Genomic DNA, 26,533 nt, shown 5'->3' on the forward strand with positions numbered 1-26,533 from the left:
CAAAGCGACTGTCAATCAATCTGTCATCATCCTCAGTCAGCATGAGGCCATCGCCCAGTCCGCCAGCGTCATTCTGGCGGACTAAGTGCACTTTACGCTGCAATGATGCGAATATCATGAGTAACTTTCGTTGATCTATTCCTCCGGGGTCGAGCAATGCTTCAATACAGCTTGCTGATTCATAAGAATACAAATGTAATCTTTATCAGACTGCTATAAAAGCGGAGCCAACACTGGAATCACGGACGTTAATCTGATATGACGCTTGTATTGCAGGACTACATATGTAGTGTTTATTGCTTTCTTGTAAAATTAGATACCCAGCACCACAACCACAACTGACGTTGCACCGACATTTATTTATTTATTTATTTCAGTATACTGTCAACCGCAAATGGGGTTTTTACAGGAGTGGGTACATTTAGAGAAAAACAGCAAACACACAGAGGTGTTACAGTGAAAATGTAGATGAAGACGGAATCGCATAAGTCTGTACAATTCATACATAGATGTCTTGACAGATAAGTCGCTGATGGCATACATGCTAAACAGAGAAATATACATAGGTTACAAGATAGTCATTGAGGTTACAGCATCGTAGGATTCATCTTATGTGACAGGCATATGATAAGCAAAAAACAAGCAGGAAACTATTTAGGAATCAACCTGACAATGTCAAGCATCTAGATCGGTGTTGCAATGGACAGCTCAGCGAGTTCTAGAAATTTTTGTAGTGTCATTTGCAACACCGTTGAGGCGTCTAGCGCATTCCACTCACGCACGGCTAACGGAAAAAAAGGAATAAAAGAAAGTGTTGTTGTTGCAAAGGAATTCTTCAAGAGTGAGTGGGTGTTTGTTTCGAGTGATCCTAGACTGACTTATATTGATGTGGTCTGATGCTTTAATCCTAAATGAGTTGTGCAAAAGTAAGTAGATAAACTTTAGACGATGGAGTTTCGATCTACTGGATAAAGTAGGGAGCCCTGCGCGTCGCAATAATTCAGTAGGTGAATCTGTGCGCCGGTGCCGGTTGTAGATAAATCGTGCTGCTTTGCGCTGCACCCTTTCCAGTGTTGATATGCAGGTAGACGTGTACGGGGACCAGACAATGTTCGCATATTCCAATATCGGACGTATAAGGGAAATATAAGACAGAAGTTTTATCTCGGGGGGTGAGTCTTTCAAGGCACGTTTAAGAAAGAAGAGCTTGTTCATGGCTTTTTTTTTGCTACATGCTGGACGTGCGTTGTCCAGTTCAAATCGGATGTGATGTAAATACCCAGATAGCGGTATTCGTTAACAGAACGCAGTACAGTGCTGTCGGAACCATAAGTGAATTTGAGCGGAATTTTTTTCTTAGTAACTGACACGGAAACGGTTTTTTCTTTGTTAATGGTCATGTTCCAATCATGACACCACTGGAATACACTGTTTAAGGCACTGTTAAGCTTAATTTGATCAGAAATATGTTTGACTTCGTGGTACATCACGCAGTCATCTGCAAATAGCCTCATTTTGACTTCACACTGGTTGGCTATATCATTAATAAAGAGTAAAAATAGAAGTAAAAACAGAATAACGCTTGCATAGGCTGTTTTTCTAAACCAGTTTGTAGATTTGGCGTGGCTTTGTGGTAGAATACCTGATTGCCACGCAGAATGCTTGGGTTCGATTCCTGCTGGGATCCTAATTTTCATTCTTTCCATTCGTCGGGTCCACGCTGCCGATGTCGGTTTTTCTTAACGCCCTCGCATTTAAATTACCAATGTCTGTTCTCGCCCTTCCTGGTAGATATAAACTGTCAGTCACCTGTGGCGCATACCCGTACACCGCGGCCGGTGGTAAACGGGTATGTGCCACACGTTTCTGGAGGAAACGGTTTGACGACGTACGCGACAGGATTTTCACGTTATTCAGGTCATGACCACACAGTCATATTCGTCAAGTCCTCTTACCCTCCCATGCCAATTTTGGTCTAGACCAAGTTAAGGAGGCGATCATGAACCCAGACGTAGGCGGCTAGATAGATAGATACGTAGATAGAAACGCTCAAAGTGCCAGAGGTTCGCTAAGAAATGCTTCACACGCCTGAGCTTTGGGAGCGAGCCTTAGCCAGCCACACCCTCGAAGACCAGCGCCAGCTGGTAGCGAGGGCTGTCGACGCGGCGAAAGCCTATGGTTTCCCGGAATGGAGAGACCACCCCAAAGACGATGCCTGAATGAAAACAAAATAAAGATGTTTATTCTCTCTCTCTATCTCTCTCGCATTTAATAATGTCACGCGTACAGACATTCTCTCACGCCAACCGGGCTCTTGACACGCTCGTGATGGATTCTGTGTCGTCTACAAGCGCCAACCGCACTGCGGTGTCTTCCTTATCGGCGAGTTTTGGTCGGGCATCAGTGTCAGGTGGCGCACGACAGCGAGGGCGGCCACGCAAAGACGGAGGCAGAGAAGGCAGACACCAAAGCTCGGCGTGCTGCGGCTATGCGACCACTTTGTACTTTGTCAATTACATTGCAGTAATGCACAATCTGAACTTCTCGAGTAAAAACATGCAGTAAGAAGTATGTACTAAGTGGCCGAAGTACGCAATAGGGGCAGGATATCGCTATCGCGTTCAACTCTTAAAGGGAAGCTTAAGTGTCCCCCAATTTGTTTTTGGTCGTATTAACTTAGAGCGAAGAAATATGATACTTTTCACGTTGGTCTTGGAACGCGGCACGTCGACCGAGCCGTCGAACGTCGCAGTGCCTTCATCGAAGTGGTCGGCTCCGGCTATACGCAGAACATTGGAAGTTAAGGAAAGACACAGTGACTATGCAGAAGGTTCAAGTCATCCTATGCGCAACGTGTCTCGCTCTATCTTGGCCACTAGTCCGAGGAACTGACAAAAACAAATAGCATCTACATATGTGGACGTTGCGCCTGAAGGGGATAATCTTTCTAGAACCACGTGACAAAATTTTGCATGATCTCTTTGGTACATTAAGATTTCCCGTGATATTGCGAAGCATTCTACAGGCATTCCACGCACGGGGCCGGACTGGTAGCAGCGTTCACTATCTTCCAGGCTTCAATAATAATATCTGGGGTTTAACGTCCCAAAACCACGATATGATTATGAGAGACGCCGTAGTGGAGGGCTCCGGAAATTTCGACCACCTGGGGTTCTTTAACGTGCACCTAAATCTAAGTACACGGGCCTCAAACATTTTCGCCTCCATCGAAAATGCAGCCGCCGCGGCCGGGATTCGATCCCGCGACCTTCGGGTTAGCAGCCGAGCACCATAACCACTAGACCACTGTGGCGGGGCTATCTTCCAGGCTCTGTCGCCAGAATAATAAATTAAGCCTTGCAACTCCCAATACGTCCCCAATAGACATTATTATGTGAACTTAAACTGCGCTTGGGACGAGACACCAGGGTAGAAGCAGACAGGACGAACGCAGACTAACAACCGATTTATTGAAGTCACACAAACTGGCCTCCTGTGGCAATGCGCGCGCGCAATAAGAGTTCATGACCACATGACGAAAGTAAACTGCCCCACCAAGACCCCTATCTACTCAAGGAAATCAAGATCTTACTTGAGCTTGATTTCCTTGGGTAGACAGTGGTATTCGTGGGGCGGTGTACTTTCGTCACGCGGTCATGAACTGTTATTGCGCGCGCGCATTCCCAGGAGGCCAGTTTGTGTGACTTCAATAAATCGGTTGTTAGTCTGCGTTCGTCCTGTCTGCTTCTACCCTGGTGTCTCGTCTTAAGCACAGTTTAAGTTCACATAATAATGTCTTACCAATTAGCTCCCCAACACACGCTCCCAAATAGACATGCCGCGTCACACAATAACAAAATTATAATGTGCTAATTTCAGTTTCAGTTTCAGTTTATTTATTTCGGACATAGTTACATAACATGAAATATGTCCACGAGGCAAGGCAAAAGGAGACTCGTATGTCTCCTGGCGAGGCCTTCACCCCGGACTTACACGTCGGACAGCAGGAGCCAGTTCAGACAAAATAAGTACAATGCTCATTGCACAGCTTATATAAACAACATGAACAGTAAAAAACACATGGGACAAAAATTATACGAAGTTTACATTGTTCAGGTTTAACAATTTTATAAAGTTATACAAATATACAAAATTACATAATTTTCACGTTCAAAGCAAAATAATTGTATATTTCAAGGAGGCAGGAAAAGTAGCTTTACTTGTTTTTTAAAACGAGACATACTTGCGTTCTGATTGGCCAATTCGATTAGGGATGGGTATGCATTAATCCGATTCAAGAAACCATCGCTGCGCGATATAAAGTCTGCGCTCGCACCCGCTGTAGTCACTATGGGAAAAGCTCATTCGCAAATCCTCGCGTATACGCGCATGGGCGTTTGTAAGAGTGGGGATACTCTGAGTATCGCGCGTACGTTATCAAAAGCCGAACCTCGTTATAACGAAGTAGCGTCGCGACCATAAGTTAGTTCACTATATCCGACATTCGTTGTAACAGTAGAGATTAAAAAAAAAAAGGTTCTAACAAATCGGCAATCTGGCTCGGGCAAATATCCTAGATACAATAATGCATCACTGCAGGCTTCAAACCAACTATAAACGAGGCTAATTCTCACCTGTCGCCATTGTGGCACTTCAAACTAAAGAGACCGGAACATGGGAAGGTGAAATTGCGACGGAAAGAAGTTCGTCTGAAAAAACCGACCTGCGTTCGTATTTATTTCAAGAAGGATGTGATCTGTCGTTGAAGAAGGATGTGAGGAGGTGGTTGTGGATTGTCTTTCAAAATTCATGTTGTGGTTTACGCTACCTTTCAAATTTGATCCTTGCACGAACCAAATCTTTCTTCGTTACAGCCGACATCGCAGTGGCTCTCGCGTTTTCGGTGTCGTCGTCAAAGGAATAAATTTCACTGTAATGAAGCGTGACCAACCAATGTCTGTATTTAGTTCGCTATTAGCGATAATTCGCTACATCAGGACTCGTTATAACGAGGTTTAACTGTAACTGCAAGGTCGCGAGCGCGGTGTTTTAGCCGGACAAACAACCATGCAAGTACCGCGTACGTATGTGCGTTCATAATATTCCGCAGATATGAGGAAGGACCAGTGCTACAGTCACTACCACCAGGTAGACCTGCAGCACCCTCCCGTGTGCGCTCACCCCATGTTGACCAACCAGACCAAGATGACGTGCTGTTGCTCGATCGGCAAGGCCTGGGGTCAACGCTGCCAGCCCTGTCCACAGCGTGACACGCGTACGTCACAACTTTTGAACTCGATCGCCTCTGATATTTGATTAAACATGAACAAGAACAAACCTGTTAAAAATTCCAGAAAGGGAAGTTTGACCTTCATTTTTTTTCATTATTAATCAACGTATTTTCCACCGAACAAATAAGAATAGAGAAAGGTTAATTCAGTTTTGTGGTGTTAAGCTGTGGAAAATTTTGCCTCTTCAAATAAAATTCGCAAGAAATTTCGCATTACCCGCAAATAATACTTCGTTTCTAACCAAGCATTTTCTTGAGTTTTTATGTATTACATTCTTTTTCACGTATATTTAGTGTGTTCGTAGTAAATATGTGATCGTTGTTTTTTTAGTTTTGTTCTTTGAATATGTATAATACTTATCGCTTATGCGTGATAATTTCGCTATTGTTTGTTTTTTCTGTACAAGACTGCTAATTATTTTAACATTGGACCCATCACTAGCCGCTTAGGCTATGGAGCCAAACATCTATGTGCGCATTTGTCCTATTATTGTGCAATGAAATTCCCCTTTTGATTGGATTTGATTTGGAATCAGTCCTGCGGAAGTCTGCAGAACAGTTTCGCCATAAGCCAATTCAGCGGAATGCTGCAGAACTGTTTTTTTTTTTTCGAAAGCCTGCCCTCGTGCATAGTCATTCGCGGTGTCAACAATACACATGCAGTTTCGCTTCATGTAAGAAGTCTAGCAGTGAACAGTGGAATGGTCCGCGAATCTATCTGCAGAACTTATTGACGGATTTCCTAAGTAGTGCTGTGCCGTTCATTCGTCCTGTGTTAGATGCGCAACGCCAATGACATTTAATAAGACGCACCAACAAGCTCGACGTGCGGTCCTAATATAAGCTAGCCCTTGGCAGGAAGTAGTCTTTCTTTTATTGCAATAACAATTATACGGACACTCTCGACGGGTTTTTTGCCGTCGCCGTCATGTTCCGTATAAAGTCCAAATTGATAGCATCCCCCGGCGCATCGTATGTTTTACCCGCGGGTAAAAGCGCGCGAGCGGGGCGATGAACGCGGCTGAAGCAGAGGTCAAAAGAGCCCGCCCATCTCCGTCGCTCGGAGGGCGCATTCGATAACCCCTCCCCCCGTATATTGACCTGCCGTCGAGTGCTGCTCAAGCAGAGAGGAAACGCCCCGCCCATCTTGAACGAGCATGAAGGACCAAGGGGGTGAGGGGGAGGGGTGAGGTGTCGCTTGAGCAGCAACTGTGAACTTTGATTCTAAGGGCGCGGTCGCGATCGCTGGCGCGCGCTTTCTTTGCAGGCATCAACGGACAGCTCGTATACTCTTCTACGTGCGGCGCTCTCAACGCGAAGAGATTGTGCGAAAAGCGCATCTCTCCCTGGAGCGGCCGTATTCTCTTACACCAGTGTTTTGTAGAGTTACACGAGATCGGATACAAAGAGTTAGCTGTCAGCCTTACTTCGCATAACATTACAATTTGTTGTTATCGCATTCATTGCTTCGTCCTTGCGGTGAAACTGTGATTTTTTTTCTGTTCTCATGAAGTTGACCTGTAATCGAACACGCTTGAAATGTCTCCTTGTTGTTTCTGAAGTCGTATTCTTCATCGAAAGTCCTTGCGTTTACCTTTTGACAAGCGACGTGTTTCTCGCCTCTCCTTACGCAGCGCAATACGAGACGTTGTGCCATGTCACCACCGTCGGCACGATAATGAACCCATTGACCCAGGAAGTGGATGGTAAGCGAGATTCTTCTTTTCTTCTGTGAAGTGTACAATCTGCAACGGAGGTTAAGCTTATCGCGGATTAACGCGAACATGTATACTTCCTTCGCTTTCCAACTTCGCACAGACGTGGACGAGTGTCACGGCATGGCCTGCCAGAACGGCGACTGCACCAACACTGTGGGTAGCTTCGAGTGCAGGTGCCACGGCGGGTATCGCTACAACGAGCAACTACACGTGTGCGAAGGTGAGAAAAAAAACATGGCTGATCCCTCTATCATAGGAATCGGTATAACACAAATGTGAAACGTGTCTTCACAGACGTATAGTTAAGCGTTTGCTGTGCATTCTTTCGCCCCAAGCGCGAAGAAATGAATGCTACAGCATCATATTGTAATGTTACGCGAAGAACGGCAAGCCGCTCGAAACTTGCAATGCGCATCTCAAGCAGAAAGGACGCGTGGAACGAACATACACAGGATGAGCGCGAACTGTCACAGTTGTAACTTATTTCTGTGTGAGCAGCGCGCTCCTTTCGCAAAAGCGGCCGCTGCAGTGAGCGAGGTGACCTTCGTGCTCTCAACGGAAACTTGCAGGCAGAGCACAAGACGTACAAACCACCGAGATCACGAGATAAGCGCCCGCACGAGCGACCACGCCCTGTCGAGGCGCGCGCTAATCCGCTTGGGGGACGACATTTAAAGCGCGCTCTTCTACGCTCTTCGAGCCCTTCGCGCCATCTCGCTAGTGATAACGAAAACACGCTGTACCGCCGATCTGTGAGTACCGCCACCGGCGAATGGTGTACATAAATAGCTCGCCGTTAGCATAGGAGAGAACATGCCGTCTGTGGCGGAGTCGTTTCGCGCTGCGCGCTGGCGATCGAGAGGTCGCAAGTTCGATTCCCAGTGACAAAACTTTTTCTTATAGTTTTTTCTTTGCCACATGTTAGTCTATATTTTACGTCATAACCATGACGGAAATGCGTCAGTGGAGCCGTGGTGGACCCCGGCATAAAACACTTTCGTGTTAAAAAATTTAGTAGCGATTTAGCCGCATGTTTCGGCGCACCCTTGTGTCTTCACATTGGTTCTGCTTCCTAAAATTCCGTTATGTAGCTAAACCGTGGAGCCCAAATTCGGTACAAGACATAGAAGAGCGCACACAGCAAAGAAAAAGCGCAGTAGTGTTTGTCCTGTAGCGTTTGTTCTGTGATGTAGGTGCTCCTCTATGTCGTGTACCAAATTTGCGCTCTGCAGTTTAGCCTTATGAACCAACTAGCCTGTCACGGATTCGGGTGGTTGCGAATGATGGAGTCAGACATGACTCAGTTAAGGACACATCACATTTATGAAGCACACGCACGGCACTAAAAAAATACAAAGAATATACAAAAAAGTACAATTAATACAAAGAAACTCAAGCTAGCCCCAAACTGTATCCCTCATAACTAGACGGTCCTTACTCTTAGTCAGGCTGCTCTAGAGGCACTGATGTATCGGGCCGCTCTTGAATACGCCGACTCGGCACGGTGCCGAAGTCCACTCTGATGTCCATGTCGTCCGGTCATTCCTTTTCGCCCAAAGATGCCCTCTCAAATCCTGGGGTCCAATCTGTAGTCCGACGAGTCAGCCGTCGTCGCCTGAACAAGCAGTCCGTCCGCTGCCCTGACTGCAAGTCCCGTTAGGCCTAACGTCGTCGTCGGCTCGTTCACCCAGCGTGGAGTTCCATCGCTGACGTCGCACTAAGGGGATTGCCTACGGCGGCCTGCTGAAGAAGGGGGCTTACGACAGGAACGCTCGTACTTGCGGTGCGCGGTAGTTGCATCTCCGAGGAGGCTTGCTCGAACGCCGTCGAGTTCGCGGCTGCACCTCGGGACACCGGCAGCAGACCCGAACGCCTTTCGCTCCCGTCGCCAGTGCGTCTGCTGGCGATACAACCTTCCGCTGCCGAGTCCTTGTTCTTGTTCTCGTTGACCTTCAACTGTGGCGCACACCCACTGTGGGGGATTGGCCAAGAATTGAGTGGTTTTATCAAATGTTGTAGTACTTTAGAAGGAGGGTTACGGAATAGAAACATTACAAATTTGATAGGAAATTTTGGCGCTTGATCAAATATGTAAAAAAATAGTAATAATAAAATAAAATAAATCAATGCCCTAATTTTTAAAAAAAATATATATGTGTCGATACAGAATAATAATAATATGGATTAGCTAGTTAACCAATTGGTTTCATTGAGGTAATCCCACACAGCCACGCAAACCTTCGCATTGGAGAACCCAGAAATAGAGGCTCCAAAATACAAAATCACAGGCACAGATAAATTCATTCCAATAGCCTGTAAAGGTGTTTCCAAAAGGGTTTTTCATGCTGTAGTATATCGCCTGCAGGTCAGAAAGAAATGATCAATAGTTTCCAGCTCACTACAGAATGCGCACAGTAGAGAAGGTGCCTGAGCAGACCTGTGTTGATAGAAATTTAGCTTAGGTACACGACAGCGCAGCCTCGTAATTGACACTTCCAGTTCACGGGTTTCACAAAATGACCTCCGCCAGGGGTATAATAAGTGCCGATATTCTGTGGAACTTGTCAGTGCTGTGTCTGCAAAGACTTCTACAATGCTACGCCTGCGAGATCGCGCAGCCGTCACATAAGCGGATGATGTTTTGGAAAATAAGGTAAAATCGGTCCACTGATCGACGACTTCGCTAAAGAACCGGCAATTTCATTTAGGAGCAACCCTTTATGTCCAGGAACCCAAACTAATCGAACTTTTTGATGATGATGATGATGATGATGATGATGATGATGATGATGATGTCCTCGTCTTGATGGCGCTCACCCACAAAGGGGGATGGGCCAAGAACCGGGCGGCAGGATGCTTGAGGTAATCACCAATTATACTAAACAAATCTTTAAATTTAGGTTAAAAAATGTAATTGTTGAAGAAGCAAGCGAACAGACTATCGTTTCGGTAGTTTCTAAGATAAACAATAGCAGATTTCGAATCAAGATTATGGACAGAGGTAAATAGACTAACACGGTAATCTTTTTGTTTCATTGATGTAATCGAACACAGCAGAGCAGACATCCCTGTGGCTATACCCTAACAAAGTGCCGCAAAATGATAAAATTTCTGGAACATTCATTGCTAATCCTAACTTCTTAAATGGCGCTACAAGGTATCTTTTTCTCTGATTAGAGTAGCGGCGACAAAATAAAAAGAAATGATCTATTGTTTCAATTTCATTGCAAAACATGCATAACGAGGACGCCTTGAGGCCAGCTTTATGTAGGTAATAATTCAATTGCGGAATCCTACATCTTAATCTGGTGTATGAAACTTCTAATTGGCGAGATAAACACCATTGTTCATTCCAGCCTTATCTTAGATGTGTGAAGTCTTTAAATTTATCCAATGAGAATTTGCCTATTTCGCTTTGCAAACAAGCACTTCTGAATCTCGATGCTGTCGCGTAAGCCGTATCTGGTAAAATTGGGATGAGGGGTCCACTCAGGGCGATTGTGGCTAATGAGTCAGCCATTTCGTTCAAAGTTAATCCGCGGTGTCCTGGTACCCATAGCAACTGAACTTTATGTAAGTTTGCCTGTATTAGGTGACTAAACAAACGAATGACTGTTAAATTTGTTGTCGCAGAAAGTGCAGTACATACTGAGAGAGAATCTGTAATTATCACTGCTGTTGATTCACTTGAGGGAAGTTTGCGTAATGCTAGAACAATTGCCAATAATTCTGCTATGAATATAGGAGTATAATCTGGCAGTCGAACCGAAAAAGACCAGTCAAGAAAAGGAGAGAAAATGCCAACCCCCGCCTTTTCCTTTGATACTGATGCATCAGTCGCAATTATACTGCTGATTTTCAGGTGAGCTATATAATCTTCTAACTGGTTATTTAGATAGCGAAATGGCATCTGTTTCGCATTAGAAGGGAAAATATCGTGAAATTGTATTTGAAGATTTGAATTAGGATTACCTGTTGAGCCAATATGTTTAATTTATACATTCAGTGGTTCTAGCAATGCTTGTACAAATATAATCTGTGGGGTGTGTAGTCGCGACCAATGTTTTTCAAAGAATAAACTCGGTTCTTTAATGAAAACGTAAAATGATCGTCTCTGAGGCGAATCGTATATCTTGAGGAATGTTTGAACAGTAAGTAATTTGAATCTACTTAACAAAGAAGGTAGTCGCGCCTCCATATACAACACATTGTTAGCAACAAACTTTGGAAGTCCAAGGCACAAACGCATAGCTTCCCTTTCCAATAGTACTAGGGGTCTCATTTTATAAGTTGCGCTGCCAGAAAATAAAACGCACCCGAATTCCAAGATAGGCCTCAAATACATTTTATAAATCATTATCAGCGTATCTCTTCGCAATCCCGTTCTACGGTTCCCAAGCTTCAGCAGCCACCCCATTGCACGTGTTGCCTTAGAGTAAACTTCTTCAATATGACATCGCCAGTTTAAGGTTTTATTATATATGATGCCCAAATATTTAAGGGAATCTACCTGTGGTATGAGCTCTTGGCCGTAAATCAGCGGGATGTTGACAGGCTCCTTAAAAGAGAACGCACGAAGCGCGCTTTTCTTGACGTTCAACGTCATATGAATATTTTGAAGCCATGATTATAGCGTAATGAGCTAGTTTTGTAACGTCAGATATAGTGAGTGCAGATCATTATTTGACGCGAAGAAAGCAATATCATCTGAGTACACATACAATTGAATATCCTGATGAGTAGGAATGGAGCTTAAGAATATATTAAACAATACGGGCGACAGCACGGCCCCTTGTGGTACGCCACGTTTCTGCCTATATTTATTAGATGAGCAACCATCTTTAAAACAATAAAATTCCCTTTCTCTTAAAAACTCTGAAACCCACGCTGTTATGTAGTTTGGAAATCGGTAATTTTCCATCTGTTTAATGAGTATCGAATGCTCAATCTTATCGTACGCTTTAGCTAAATCCAGAGTAACTAACGCACAGTATTCTCGCCGACGCCGAGCCAGCTGTATGCGACTCTCTAAATCAACATGCGCACACCATATTGAGCATCCAGCTCTAAAGCCAATTTGACTGGGGTTTAGTATGGATTGATCATCTATATATTTATTTAACCGGACATTCAAAACTCTTTCTATGAGTTTAACCAGGTTAGACGTGAGTGATATTGGACTTATATTGTCAAGGGCAAATCCAATTCCCTGTTTTTTAAGTATCGGAATTACTTTGGATAGCTTCCAATCTGCAGGTATCCAAGCATTTTTCAAAGAATAATTGACCAGATTAAGGATTTCATTTGGCGATATTTCGAATATTACTTTGATCATTGCAGAGGTCACCCCATCTGGTCCAGGTGCTGCAGGAGCTAAATGCCTTATTACATCCGCCAGTTCTTCTACATTAACCTCATCGAAGTCCTCACCTGCCATTGGGTTCACCATGTATTTTTGCATAGTGGATGTAAATCTATCTTCTAATCCTTTAGCAATATTTTCTAATAATTCAGAGAGTTCACGGGGTGAAAGAATTGTAGAATCCATATTTTCTGACGGTGGAATAATTTTTCGGGAACGTAAAAATCTAAAAAGCGCTTTTTTATTCTTAGCCCGAGAAAGATAACTAAATTTGTTAATATCGTAGTCATCTTTTGCTTTGCGTATAGTGCGTTTGAAGTCAGCGGCTATGAATTTATAATCACACCAATTTTTGGGGCATTGGTTGACTAGCAGTTGTTTCCACGCAGCTTTTCGTTTTCTATAAGCCCTCATACATTCTGCGTTCCACCATGGACTAAAAGATCCTCCTGTGCCCGAGTTTAATTTAAAAGTTGAATTTTTTAATGATCTTTTCAATACTGCACACAGGCTCATAGCCCTAATATCTTCGTGCATGTCTTTGCGAGCAATCAAAGTAGCCTTCAAGTCTTTTTGTAATTTTACATAATTAACAAATGAGCGAACCTTTTCGGCGAAACATATCCTCGGAAAGGTATTGTCAAAGGTAATAGGCAGATGATCACTATTTGTAGCGCAGTCTAAAGTTTTCCATGAAGATATACTTAAAGAGGAGCTCGAAAATGTCAAGTCTATTGCCGATTTAGACTGACCTCTAACAAAAGTAGCAACGTGCGAATTCAAGCAAGATAGATTATTGTCAACAGCCCATTCCCACAAGCGTCTTCCACTTAAATCTGTTCTGAAACCCCAAGACACGTGGTGTGAATTGAAGTCCCCAGTCAGTAATATGTCCTTTCTGCAGGAAGCTAACATGACGTCTAGGCATCTCGTGTCTTGCACTCCTGCCGGAAAAAATACGTTAACAAAAGAAAAAGGAGAACAGTCTGGCAGTGTTACGTCTAATACGAGAATTTCACAGTCAGTAGCCATACACTGATAAGATATCTTGGCTCTGTGACTAAACTTAGTTGATACCAAGAAGGCAAGTCCACCTCCTCTGCCAGGTCGATCCAATCGAAATAGTCGATAATTTTTTAGATAAAATTTTTGACTATTTGTAAGCCAGGTTTCTTGGAGAGCAATGAGGTCTGGGGAAAGTTGCAAAGAAATGTATGATAAATCTGTGGTTGCCGAAACAATCGATCGGCAATTCCACTGCAAAATGTTTAGGGAGCCTATTTTGATGCTAGAACAGTAGCTGAAACTGCTTGATCCAATATATCCGCTTTCAAGAAGTCTTTTTTAGAGAGGTTCTCAAAGTAGTCTTTCTTTGACAGGTGCTTTTTTGATTTCGACTTATGAGGAGACATTTTTTCAGGGGGCGACCTAGTACGCTTCAGTGTCTTTTGAGAGTCCGCGTCCATATCTTCAATATCGTCGGAATCATCTGTTAGGGTTTCCAGGTCAGCTTGGTCCAAGTTCTTGGAAGGTCCTGCTTGAGGAGAGCCAGATCGCTGATGTGCTGTCGATTTTTCCATCTCCGTACGCTTTGGAGTCACAAAAGCCTGAGACTCCTGATCTCTCGTTGACACTACACCAAGGATTTGAGTCACTTGATTTGATAGCATTTGTGCCAAGGTTTCAAAAAGATTATTTGCAAGGCGTTCCATTGCCTTTTCAGTAGCCTTCTCTATGGCCTCTGCTATAGATTTTGCGAAAGATGCATCCATGGCAGCGGAATGACGCGCTGTTACGCCTGCATAGCCTTTTGATCTGTCCTGCAGTTCCGCAACTGCTTCTCTACGGGAGCAACGCCTGCGTTCCACAATTTCAAGAACCCCAAGTTCTCGTTCTCTTGCCACACAGTCTACAGAGTCAGCAGGGTGGGCTCCATTACATACACAGCACTTCTCTTGTACAGAGTTGCAATCGCGGCTGTCATGATTCTCGCCACAGATACGGCATCTAGCAACTGACCTGCACCCTTTTACGCTATGGCCATATCGCCAACATTTCAAACACTGTAGGGGTTTTGGGGAAAGTGGCTCTACCTTATATATGAGTGGCCATGCTTTAATTTCTGATGGCCTAACTGTTCCTACGAAGGTTACTATCACCGATTCGGTCGGTGATTTCCTGTTGTCAATCATTCGGGTGCACCTGTAGACTGAAACTACATCGGCTACCGAGAATAAATCCAGTATTTCTGCAGGTGTCATGCTCGTATCTACACCGCGGACTATGCCCTTCGAACATGCAAGATGTGCTGGAATAAACGGGCTCACCGGATGCGCTGCAAACTCGGAACAATTGAGGAGGTCTCGAACGCATTCCTGATCTGCAGAACAGCACAGAATGCCTCCACGACCGAATTGGCGAACCTCGGTAATCTGCTGGTAATGCGAAGTGGCTTTACGAAGCTCCACTTGAAGCGCCTTTGGGTTCTTCATCGGTATAGTACCCCCATTGGTAGGTACCAGAGCCACAGGGACGTTGCTGACTCCACTGCGCAAAACAGAATCAATAGGCCAATCCTTGGCCGGTATAGAGGCTAGCCAAGGGAAGTGCCCTTGACCAGGAGAAGAAAATGACATCGAGATGGTCTGACTGGCTTGAGCCCAGAAAGACCGATATAACTAGTACCGGTACTAAAATGAGCAAGAAAAACGAAATAAACTCTCAACGAGAAGAAGGATACTGCCGCCCGATCCTAGCCCCGAAGACGGACAGAACGGCAGGAGCGTCGAACGACCGAACGGAGACTTTGTTGTATTCCTGAACAGCAAAGAAAACATCCCTGTGGCTGTACGCCAGGGTAGTGGCCCCAAAAGAAAGAAGAATGGATTCCGATAATTCCAGGCCCAGTTTTCGAAGAGGTGGTACAAGTATTCGTTTCCTGAATGTGTTGAACCGGCGACATGATAGGAAAAAATGACTAATCGTTTCTTCCTCATTACAGAATGGGCACAGAGAGGAGTTTACAAAACCTGATCGATGGAAGTAAAAATTCAGGGAAGTAACGCGGCAACGAATTTTTGTTAGGGCAACTTCCATCAACCTTGAATTAGCTAAATCGCTGTGCCAAGAGAATAGAAGGTGCTTGTACTCTGGAGACGCTGTCAGTGCCGAGTCTAATAAGCTTTTTCTAATTGTAAGTGTCCGGAAACGCGCCGTCCTGATGTGAGCTGTTGGCGGGAAAACGGGAATTATCGGTGCAGTCAGCGACGCCTTTGCAAGGCTGTCCGCCATTTCATTGTGAAACAAACCCTTGTGGCCAGGTACCCAAATTAAATGAATACATTGTAGATGCGCGGGGACCAGTATTTTAAAGAGATTTGTTATAGGTGTGTCACCGGATGTTGAAAGCGAAGAGCACACAGACAATGAATCGGTCATTACTGCCGCTACTGTAATTGAAGTACTTAACTTACGTAAAGCGAGAATTATTGACATAAATTCAGCAAGGAAAACGGGAATAAAATCCGGCAATCGCAATGAAAAAGACCAATCAAGTTCAGGGCAAAATATTCCGATACCAGATTTTTCCTCCGACTGCGATGCATCCGTTGCAATAAAAACATTCGTTGACATATTTTGTATATGTTCTTGCAACAAACCATTTAAAATGCCGGAAGGTAACAATTTCGCATAGTTCGGAAAAATATCATGATACACAGTTTCGGGATAGTTATCTTGTGTAGTCAGAGGAAGCAAATCGCGAATTTGTACCTTTAGTGGATCGAGCAACGATTGAACATATACAATTTGTAGTTTATGAAATTTGGGCCAATGCGCTGAGAAAAAGAAGTCAGGGTCCGAGATAAAAATTATCTGATCGCGGATAGAGGGTGATTCGTATAATCTTAAGAAAGTTTGCACCGTTAGAAGGTTAAATCCGCATAAAAGGGGTGGCGTGCGCGCTTCTAGGTATAACACTGCATTTGCAGCATATTTAGGAAGGCCTAAGCACAGCCGTAGAGCTTCTCTCTCAAGTAGAACCAGCGGCCGAAGCTTGTACGCTGGCGCACCAGAAAATAGAACACAACCAAATTCCAACACCGGCCGGACATACATTTTATATATCATCAAAAGTGCCTTTCTTCTCATCCCGGATCTACGGCTGCTCACCCTGCGCAAAACACCCATAGCGCGTACTCCTTTTGTCGCGACGTATTCAATATGGGGACCCCAATTGAGGTGTTCATTATAAATAACTCCTAGGTACTTTAATGATTCGACTTGCGGGATATCTTGGAGCTTATAATTAATAGATATGTGCACAGCGTCTTGAACACGAAAAACGAGAATAGCACACTTATTAGCATTCAGGTTCAACTGTAAACCATCTAGCCAAATTTTGAGTGTCTTTATGCTTGCAGTGTACTGTATAGACAATGAATGTCAGGGGCCATCGCAAAGAAAGCAATGTCGTCTGCATAAACATAAGTTTTCACATCTGGATGCAGGGGGATAGCACTCAGCAAGATGTTAAACAGAACTGGGGATAGTACGGACCCCTGAGGTACACCCCGAGTTTGTTTGTGTTTAGAAGAGGAGAAGCCGTCTTGAAAACAGTAAAACTCTCTGCCACTTCAAAATTCCGTCACCCAGGCTACTATATAAGCAGGAAACCCGTGACTCCACAACTGATTAATTAGAATGGGATGCTCTACACTGTCATATGCTTTACATATGTCTAATGTAACTAATGCCGCATACTGTTTTTTGTGGCGGGCAATGTGAATACGGCTTTCTAGGTCCACATGCGCGTGCCATATTGAATAACCAGATCTAAAACCTATTTTACACGAACTCGGTAATTGTTTATCGTTAATAAATTTTAATATATGAGCATGGAGGACCCTTTCGACAAGTTTTACTACATTGGATGTTAATTCTATTGGTCTTATGTTATCGAGATTATACCCTGCCCCTTGCTTCTTAAGCAATGGTATAATTTTGGCAATCTTCCATTCATAAGGTATCCATGCTTTTCTAAGGGAATAGTTTACCAAGCCTAAAAGATCATCCGGGTATTCCTGGTACAGTATCTTTAGCATTGTATTTGTTATTCCATCAGGACCTGGTGCAGCATTTGGCAATCTTTCCATGACTTGAGCTAATTCGAAAGTCGATACTTCTGAGTATTCTGAGAATACTGGTGAAGAAACAGAATTTGAGAGCCGCGTTGCGAACCTGTTTTCTAGTCCTAAAGCCAATTGATCTAATGATTCCTGTAGTTCTTGTGAGGTGTAAACTATCGAGTACGCATTTCCTGGCACTTGTATCCTCTTTCTGCACCGAAGGAAATTGAATAACGCACGTTTGGTATTCGATTTAGACAGGTAGTCGAATTGTTTTTTATCAAATTCCTCTTTGGCACGTGAAACTGTACGTTTGAATGTTGCTGCAATGAATTGGTAATCCTTCCAATTTTGTGGACTCTGATTACATATAAGTCTTTTCCATGCAGCTTTCCTTCTATAATCCCGTGTGCACTCATGGTTCCACCACCTCTTAGGTGGGGCATTCTTGGTTGACGCCGAAGAAATTACAAATTCTGATGCGTTTTTGCAGGCTTCTAAAGCTGAACAAAGGTTCACTCCTAGGTCTTCGTTTCTGCCACTGGACACTGTGTTAATATTAGAACTCAAGCAGACTTTAAACTTTTTATAGTTGACTAAGGTTCTCTGTTTTCTGTCGAGTGATTTTATGGGACAGGCGATTTCAAAATACACAGGAAGGTGGTCGCTATTTGAAGCAAAATCAATTGTTCTCCAAGCCTTCACTGAAACACTGGAACTACAAAATGAAAGATCTAACACTGATCGATGCCCGACCGCGAACGAATGTAGGCTGCCTCATGTTTAGGCATGTAAGGTTTTTATGACTGACCCAATCCCACAGAAGTGTGCCAGAGGAGTCTGTTCTAACTTTTTTCAAATGTCCACCCAGACAATGCCAGCTCTTCGTCTTCCTTCACGGCTGGGTTCACATGCCGCGAGCTCTTTAGAATTTTTCACGCACGCGCTCGTGCTGACTCGAACGTTTCTTCGTCATCTTTCTGCCTCCGAATGGCTCCTATACTCATGACATAGCCCAGAGAGAGAGAGAGAGAGAGTGATTCGTGAAAGAAATGAAAAGGGGCGCTATTTTCTGCCTCCCGTCGTGGGGGCACGGCTCAGCGCCCTTAGGAATGGGGAAGGGGAAGTAAAGATGATAGAAGAAAGGAAGATGGAAGGAGTGATTAGCGTGGCAAGAGTGTCTTGTCCACGAAGGCGGGAGCACGAAGCCAAAGGGCTCGTCTATAACAAATTCTCTTACGATACCTCCGTTATGTCACATCAAGCTTTCCTCTCCTCCTTGACGTCAGCTCCCACATCCGTCAAGTCACTTCCGTATCGTACCCAGGCTTCGTTATACACTTCCGGTCTACCACGTGACCTTTAGGTAAGCAATGACGGTCGGTATTTCCTTCCGACAACCACTTCTGGTTCACTCATTTCCGGTCTGTGCCTAATCGACTTCCGGTCTACACTACATATAATAACACCTCTACACATGCTCGTCGTACATGATTCACCGCGATCACGTACCTTGAAACTCCTAACGCTAACTTTTTGATATGGTCTCAAGCATCGTCTCACCAAATGCAAGATCGTTGTTTTAACAACAAATCAAATCAATCGTACGATAAGCCGGCGCGCACGGAAAATTGTGTTGAAGCACCGGTGCCGGACCGGGATAAATAAGGTTGGGAGCAAACACTGAGCACTCCCAACCTCACCCCTCTCCGTACTCGTATACTGTTACCGGGGGCCGCGCGTGCGCGCACGTGTAATTGAAGAACGCGTCCTAAAGGCCCGTGACAGTGCCGCTTTCCATTAGGCGTACTCTCCTTAATACATATTCGCAAGATAGTGAAGCCAGCTTAAAGAAAAAGCAATAAAATTTACCATTATGAAACGCATACAAGACTCTTGCCCTGTTTCGCTTTATTACGTAGCTGTACTTCTCAAAACTGGCAATGAGTGACTGTGCGCTCGTCCTGTCAACAACGAAGATGCCAGCATCAACGTGTCAGTGCTAACGACACTGTTAAAATTCACATGCGTCCGCGCCCTGTTGTATTGCTTTGGAGTTCAACATTGTTGTAACAAACTTCATATTAATTACGTAACATCTGAGCAGAGCTAAGGTATTGAGTTTTAAAAAAAAAGCACGGCTGTATTCAGGCCGTAAGCCTGATAACGTCAACTACATACGGATGTTATTGCTTTGCGTCGACGCAGATGTGAACGAATGCCAAACGCAACCCGGACTGTGCACCGGCACGTCCAGCTGCGTGAACAAAGACGGAAGCTACGAGTGCCAATGCCCCGACGGATACAAGCTATCGGCGAACCGCCGCGACTGCGAAGGTGGGTACCGGTATATCTTCTGCCTTCAATACTCTAAAGGACTACCAAATTTATTAGGTCATCTTAAGGGTCTGTAGTCGGTTGCAACCGAAGAATAAATACAAGCTGCGCTCCCAGAACTGCGAAGTGCCTGTCATTCATCTGTGCGAAAGAGTCGCGCTAGGTGGTTTCCCTTATAAGCATAAGTGCTTTAACGCTGCCAATGTAAATACTGCGCATATTAATAACTCAAAGGTCGTCTTCCCTACTTAAAAATATTGCGCTCCTCCGAGCAGTCATGTCGGAATCTTTGCTGAAATTTGCCAGAAAGGGCAAGTTTTCGACCAAGAACCAGCCAAACGAACGTCACGGAAATTAGCAAATGCAACTGGACGGGGCACATATGCAAATTTTCTATGGGCGCGTCAGCGACGGCTGAGGGCGGAGCTCGCATTTACTAGCTCTTAGGTTGGTGACTTCTTGAAAACGACTGAAGTACGCTAAATGAGGGGAAAATGACATAGCGAAGGAAGACATAAAAACAGATCGAGTGCAAAATAGATACGCGCTCGATTGTGTGCAACTTATGTCGCTTCTTTTAACATAGTTATTCTGCTTACATGAATTTTTTGCTGCATTATATGGCCAGTGTTTGATTTTGTTCCAAATAACTAGTATTGCTACAGTAGTACGGTGTTATTATTCTGTGTTATTATTATTTCTGTTTATTATTCATGCTATAGCGGTGTTTTATTGTATGTAGCATTTTTCTTCCAGCTTTTTTATGCACATGTATTTATTTTCACTTTTTCTTCCTGCAATTCTCGTGCTGGAAATACATGTAAACCGCTGTATATGTACTTACGATATGGTATTCTGTTTTACTTGTTGGTCGCCCCTGCTCCGGACTACTTGTTGTTACTGCCCTGTATAGTGTGGTCGTCGGTTCCCGTCAGGCTACTTATGTAGCTTTTAACCCAACGCAACCATCCAGCATGTATCTATTTTTGTGTCTCCTTTCATTGCGTCCTTTTTTTTTAACTTGGCGCACTTAGCAATCGTTTACCAAGTTTCCATTTAACTAGAGCATGACCGCAAGATGCATCAACCAACTTTGGGACAAGCCATCACTATCTCCCGCAAAATGACTTCAAACGCTGTCGATCACCGCCACACAGTGTTCAATACTCAAGCGAAACGAATGCAGCACTGCATATTCGATTTAAAAACATCCATTATCCGATTAACCGTCATATCAGTGACGAATGAAATCATATTAAGGTGTAAAAAAGAAGAAGTGAAGGCAAGGAGGCTAACAAAGGACGCGTCAGTATGGCTACCGTACGCGCTTGGGCTTGAAGGGTGAGATTAACTCGTGTATTGGGCAAACGCGTACGTCCCGATTTGATCACACCTAAAGATGGGTCAGGAAACAGACGGGTGTAAATGACATCTTAGTCGAAATCAAGGAGAAGAAATGGGCATGGGCAGGGTACGTAGCCCGTAGGCAAGATAACCGCTGGTCATTAAGAGTAACTGACTGGATTCCAAGCGAAGGCAAACGCGCGAGGGGGAGACAAAGTTCGGTGGGCAGATGAGATTAAGAGGTTTGCGGGTATAACGTGGCAGCAGCAAGCACAGGACCGGGTTGATTGGCGGATCATGGGAGAGGCCTTTGTCCTGCAGTGGGCGTAGTCCGGATGATGATGATGATGCATTTCTTTACAGTGCAGGTTATAACCAACAGGACTCGGCCTGGAGAACCTCCCTGCCTTTCTTCTATCACTCCTATCCATCCGTCTGTAAACATAGCTAGCTAGCTACCTCTTCTGTATTACTGAAGTTATGACATGAACGAAAGAAGGGAGCTTTTAAGGGCTCGATTTTTTTTTTTGCTAGACACAACATTAATTAGAACTAAGAGACAAAAAAGAAAGGTGGCTTTCTCGTCTATTAGTTCTGATTAACGTTGTGTCTAGCAGAGAAAAACAAGCCCTTAAAATTTCCACTTCTTTCCTTCATTCATAGCGAGGGTCTCGGTCTGGCAGACTTGATACCTTCAGGTAGTATGCGAGGGGATTATTGATCAGCTGCCAGCTCGTAAAAAGATCACGTGCTTCGTGACGCCAGCAGGCACAAAAAGAGTGTTCCACACTCGCCGTCATGGCTACTAGCGGCGCTGACTAACACTCCTACGTTTAAATGCACATATATACACCATAAAGTGGACGGGAGGATGACCGCCGCCGTAGCTCAGTGGTAGACCACCGGACGCGTTATTCGAAGGTCGCAGGTTCGGTTCCTGCCGGCGGCAAGTTATCGTTTCGTCCACTTTGTTTTCTTCACATTTACATCATAATTACTACAAATAACTTCCCCAATATTTTCCTCGGCTTTCTTGTCTGTTCTAATTAATGTTGAGTCTAGTGAAGTTATGACATGTTTTTTCAATGGGTCCATGACCATGGAGGTGGTGCGATCGCTTGCACGGCTCCAGGTGGATCACTGAAACTGATGTATTGCACGGCAACATAATAGGCAAACCAGTAGTGCTAGTCGCGAAAAGTTCATCTTCTAGAAACTGATTTATGAAATGAAAAAAAAAATTTCTCTAGATGTGGACGAGTGTACTGAAAAGCCGGGCATCTGCCAGAACGGAGTGTGCATCAACTTGGACGGCAGCTTCCAATGCACTTGCAACCCCGGCTACTACGCAACGCCATCAGGGGACACCTGCATCGGTAGGAGGAAATATCCGTAAACTGAGTCGCCGACCTATCGCGGTCTTCACGTTGTTTAGCAAGACGTGTTTGGGCAAGTTGGTTCATACTTGATGCAAAACAAACGAGCGCTAAGAAACGAGCGCCTGTCATGTGTGCCTCTCGTTTATGTCCCCGTTTATTAGCGTTCGTTTGTTTCGCTTCACGTTGTTTGCCTGACGTGATAATGTTATATTTGCGCCTATAAACCTAAACCCCGCCATAATCCGACTACAGTGCTTGCTGTCAGCACTATTTAGGAGGCAAAACCGCCTGACCGAGAGGCACTACTCAATACTCTCTTTAGTCCTACTTCAGTGGAAATCACCGATACAAACGGTCTCCATCACAGATCGGGTGCGAAGACCCTCAGATCGTTTTTATTTGATCTGCGTAACGTTTAACCAACAGTTGAGGGCATTCTAGTTGTCGGAATTGGCTTGCCCTAAATAGCTCACTTTAATTAAACGCTTTTACTTAGGTCTCTGACGCAGATTTCCTGCGGTATTGTGCTTGTAAGCTCATATCAATATGCCACATCGTTAATTAACTTCAAGCAAACGTGAAAATGACACCGAAGTGTGAATGTGACATCATAGCGCGTTCTGGGCGCGACTGAGATGCCGCAGCACCCTTGCGCCGCAGATTATGACGAATGTACTCGGGGTCCCGGAATCTGCGCCAACGGAATCTGCGAGAACATGCCGGGCTCCTACCGCTGCGTCTGCAATCCTGGCTTCCAGCTGTCTCCTAACAACGACTGCACGGGTAAGCGCGCGATTACCGGACGATAGCTCTCACCGTATTTCAAGTTCTTCAACTACACATATTTAAAATAAACGAACATGCATTTCTGTGCGTAAGCTCCAACAGTCAATTAATTGTATGGCCTTCAATACGTAGCAAAAATCACGATTAACCTGCCGACTTGCTTTTGACGTTTAGAAAGTGCCAGTAGACGGTAGATGGTAACGGAAGGTACCCGATTGCAATGTGTATGGGGGGGAGGGGGGAGGGGACTAGAGCACGCATCTGCAACGCAGCGAGCGCGGAGCGTTGTCGTCGCGAGGCGAGAGAGGGGCGGGGGGGACTTTACCGATCGGCGCTCGCCCGTTGCCGATCCACCTCGCCCGTTGCCAATCGGGCGAGGTGGCTACATACTACTACTACAGAGGAGGGAATGACCCACACCCTAAGGAGCTTCGCTCCTAAAAGGAAAAAATAAGGGGGGGGGGGTGCAGCCACGCACTAGTGAAGCGAAGACTGTGCAATCAGCGGAGCTGGTGGCTTCACCCTTCTCTTTTTCCTGCTCCTCACGATCACTTCCCTTTCCCACCCCATGCTATACTGTAGTATACATGACTTTGCTATGCTTTACTCTCTCTCCTCCTTCCTTTCCTCCTCCTCCTTCCTCACCACTTTCCCATTCCCTTGCTATACTATACTATACATGGCTATGCTGTGCTTCCTTTCTCTTTCTATCTATTTCTTTCTCTATTTTCCGTCTCTTTCTCTTCCTTTAGATCTCTCTCAGTTTCTTTTAATTTCTCTCTTTCATTCTTTCTGTCTTTCTTTCTCTTCCTCTATATTTTTTTCTCGTTATTTCGACCATAACAACGCAATCGTACAGTTCCCATAAATGCTTGTTCTGCTACCGACAGCCGAGTGGTCACGACGCTCGCCTTCAAACCGCGCGTTCCCGGTCTGAAAATTGCGCGAAACAATCGCTCGACTAGGCGAAGGAAGGTGCAGCTATGCTAGGTGGTTGCTAGGCGACCGAAGTGGAGTCATGGCTAGACGGAGCAGGTTCGCGGTCGCAGCAGCTTGGCGCGGCGATGCAGAGCATTGCTGGAGCTGGGCGAAGCGAGGCGCAGCTGTGCCAGGTGGTTGCTAGGCAACGCGCAGTGACGTCAGAGCTAGACGCAGGTTTTGCGAACACCGCGCGGCGCAACGAAAAGCTTAAACAACTCCCTGTTAAAAGGCACTATAAGTAAGAATCATATTGCGCAAACTTAAAGGCATAAAACAGCCCTCCAATCTGGGCTCGTGCACCGATGGACACTGATGTACTTGAAAGCACGCGTAGGAAAGAGTGCTCAGACAACACTTGTCGATACCTACGAGCAGACTAGACGTCATCTCAGAACTTCAAAGAAGAACGTCGCGCTTCAACTGCCTCTTGTTGTTGTCGTTGTTTGTTGTTATTGTTGTATTGCTCTTCACATTCAGTGCTTTTGCTGTGGAAGCTGAAAGTTGCGAGCTACGAGAGGCAGCAACAATGCTCGTCGTCTGGTCTCATTTTTCCTCTCGTACATTGCAGACGTGGACGAGTGCCGAACGCAGTACCGCATCTGCCACAACGGTCGTTGCCGAAACACCATCGGCAGTTTCCAGTGCGAGTGTCAGAAGGGATACGAGCTCAGCGAGGACGGCAGAAGATGCGTTGGTGAGCGGACGTGTAGAGAGTACTTAACTGACGGCCCAATAAGGAAGGGTCCCCGAAGGACCGCCCTAAGCATCGTTGCTTGCTTAACATCTCCTTATTGCTCCCTTCGCTCTCTCAATGCATTTTCTGTTGCAGACATCGACGAGTGCGAGATCGACATGTGCCAGGAGGGCACCTGTCGAAACTCCGAGGGCTCCTTCGAGTGCGCATGTCCGAAGGGATTCGAGCTGTCGCACAGCGGTCGACACTGCGTTGGTGCGGATGACGCTTTTATCTCTTAGTGAATGTTCGCATGTGAAGTACTCACGGATTGAAACTGGACAATTTAGGGCTAAGCAACGCACATACTTTCGTTTCTACCGTCTTCAGTTCGGGTCACATCGGTGTAATTTCATCACGACCTCGGAGATCAGAGCCAATACCATCTTTAGAGACCAGATTCGCCGTGACATGGCGTGGTTAGCTCGAGCAGTTGCTCATACCAGTAGTTAAACTAAAAAAATTGATGTCGCGTTTGAATCCGTGAATACTGTACGTTAGTGCAACAGACGAATGCTGTGCTCAAACGCTCCCTCTACTTGGGACGACAACATGTTAGAAGAAATTGATGTTTGTCGGTCTCGCTTGTGTATAAGCAGCAGACATAATCTAGCGGCAATCACCTTACTATGAAGTTGGCAGCAAACACAGTCCAGCTTGGTCGGTGTGCAGCGACAGCAGCACGGCTATGCGTCCTGTGCACTTTCAAACGTTAATCAGGCTATGCTTATGAGTCGAGGACACATGCGGCAAGATGGAGCCTCGATCAAATTTGTCGAACAGCACGTCCCTGCGACCAAAATCTCGACAAAATTTCCATCCTCATTCTGCGAATCAGCATCCTGTAATCTTTTTAATCATCACAACAGACTGATTCTAACTATGAAAGGAGACTCGTCTTCGTCAGGGTGTTGAGAAAGACAACTGCACTAGTCGAATATTTTTGCTGCTGAAACAGCCATCCTTCAACCACAGCTTATATATGAGTGCAGCATATGGATTCCACATTTTGGCAGCAGAAAAATACGTCAGTTTCCTTAAAGAAATGTTGAGTAACAAGAGAAACAGCAATATTAAGTGTTTGACAGTTGCACGCCTACCCCAACGTTTTGCTAGAACACTCGAAATTAGGCGGTTACGACGAGTGTCCGGTAAGACAGCAAAGATGTCTTAAAGAAGCCCTGCAACACTTTTCTAAGTAACCATCAAATGACCTCGTTGTCGAAGTTTATTCCCTGGCAAATTTACTCACGAATTTTTTTAAATAATTCGTCATGTATGAGCGGAGTTAAAGTGATTTGTCGAACGTCATAAGCGCTTTCTCTCTCATTTCGTCCCAGTGACCGCGCTGAAAGCGACGCAGGGAAAAAGGGAAGGCAGGGAATGAAAAGGGGGCAAGAAGCCATGTCGGCACGTCAGCACGCGTCATAACCTTGAGCACATTATTTCCTCTTTTTTTCTTGGGACGTGCGGCTCA

The 26,533-nt window shown here is 45.0% G+C and overlaps 1 protein-coding gene across 1 annotated transcript in view; it reads left to right on the forward strand.

The window, feature by feature from the left end:
* Nucleotides 1–26,533, forward strand: part of LOC119387301 (fibrillin-2-like) — a 126,455-nt gene that overhangs the window by 76,135 nt on the left and 23,787 nt on the right. The window contains 8 exon segments of the mRNA XM_049414154.1: nucleotides 5,111–5,275; nucleotides 6,925–6,996; nucleotides 7,109–7,228; nucleotides 19,705–19,833; nucleotides 22,428–22,553; nucleotides 23,217–23,339; nucleotides 24,892–25,017; nucleotides 25,153–25,272. Coding sequence (XP_049270111.1) covers nucleotides 5,111–5,275; nucleotides 6,925–6,996; nucleotides 7,109–7,228; nucleotides 19,705–19,833; nucleotides 22,428–22,553; nucleotides 23,217–23,339; nucleotides 24,892–25,017; nucleotides 25,153–25,272 — 981 coding nt within the window.

The sequence above is a fragment of the Rhipicephalus sanguineus genome, chromosome 3 (genome assembly GCF_013339695.2).
Source record: "Rhipicephalus sanguineus isolate Rsan-2018 chromosome 3, BIME_Rsan_1.4, whole genome shotgun sequence".
NCBI classification, from domain to species: Eukaryota; Metazoa; Arthropoda; class Arachnida; order Ixodida; family Ixodidae; genus Rhipicephalus; species Rhipicephalus sanguineus.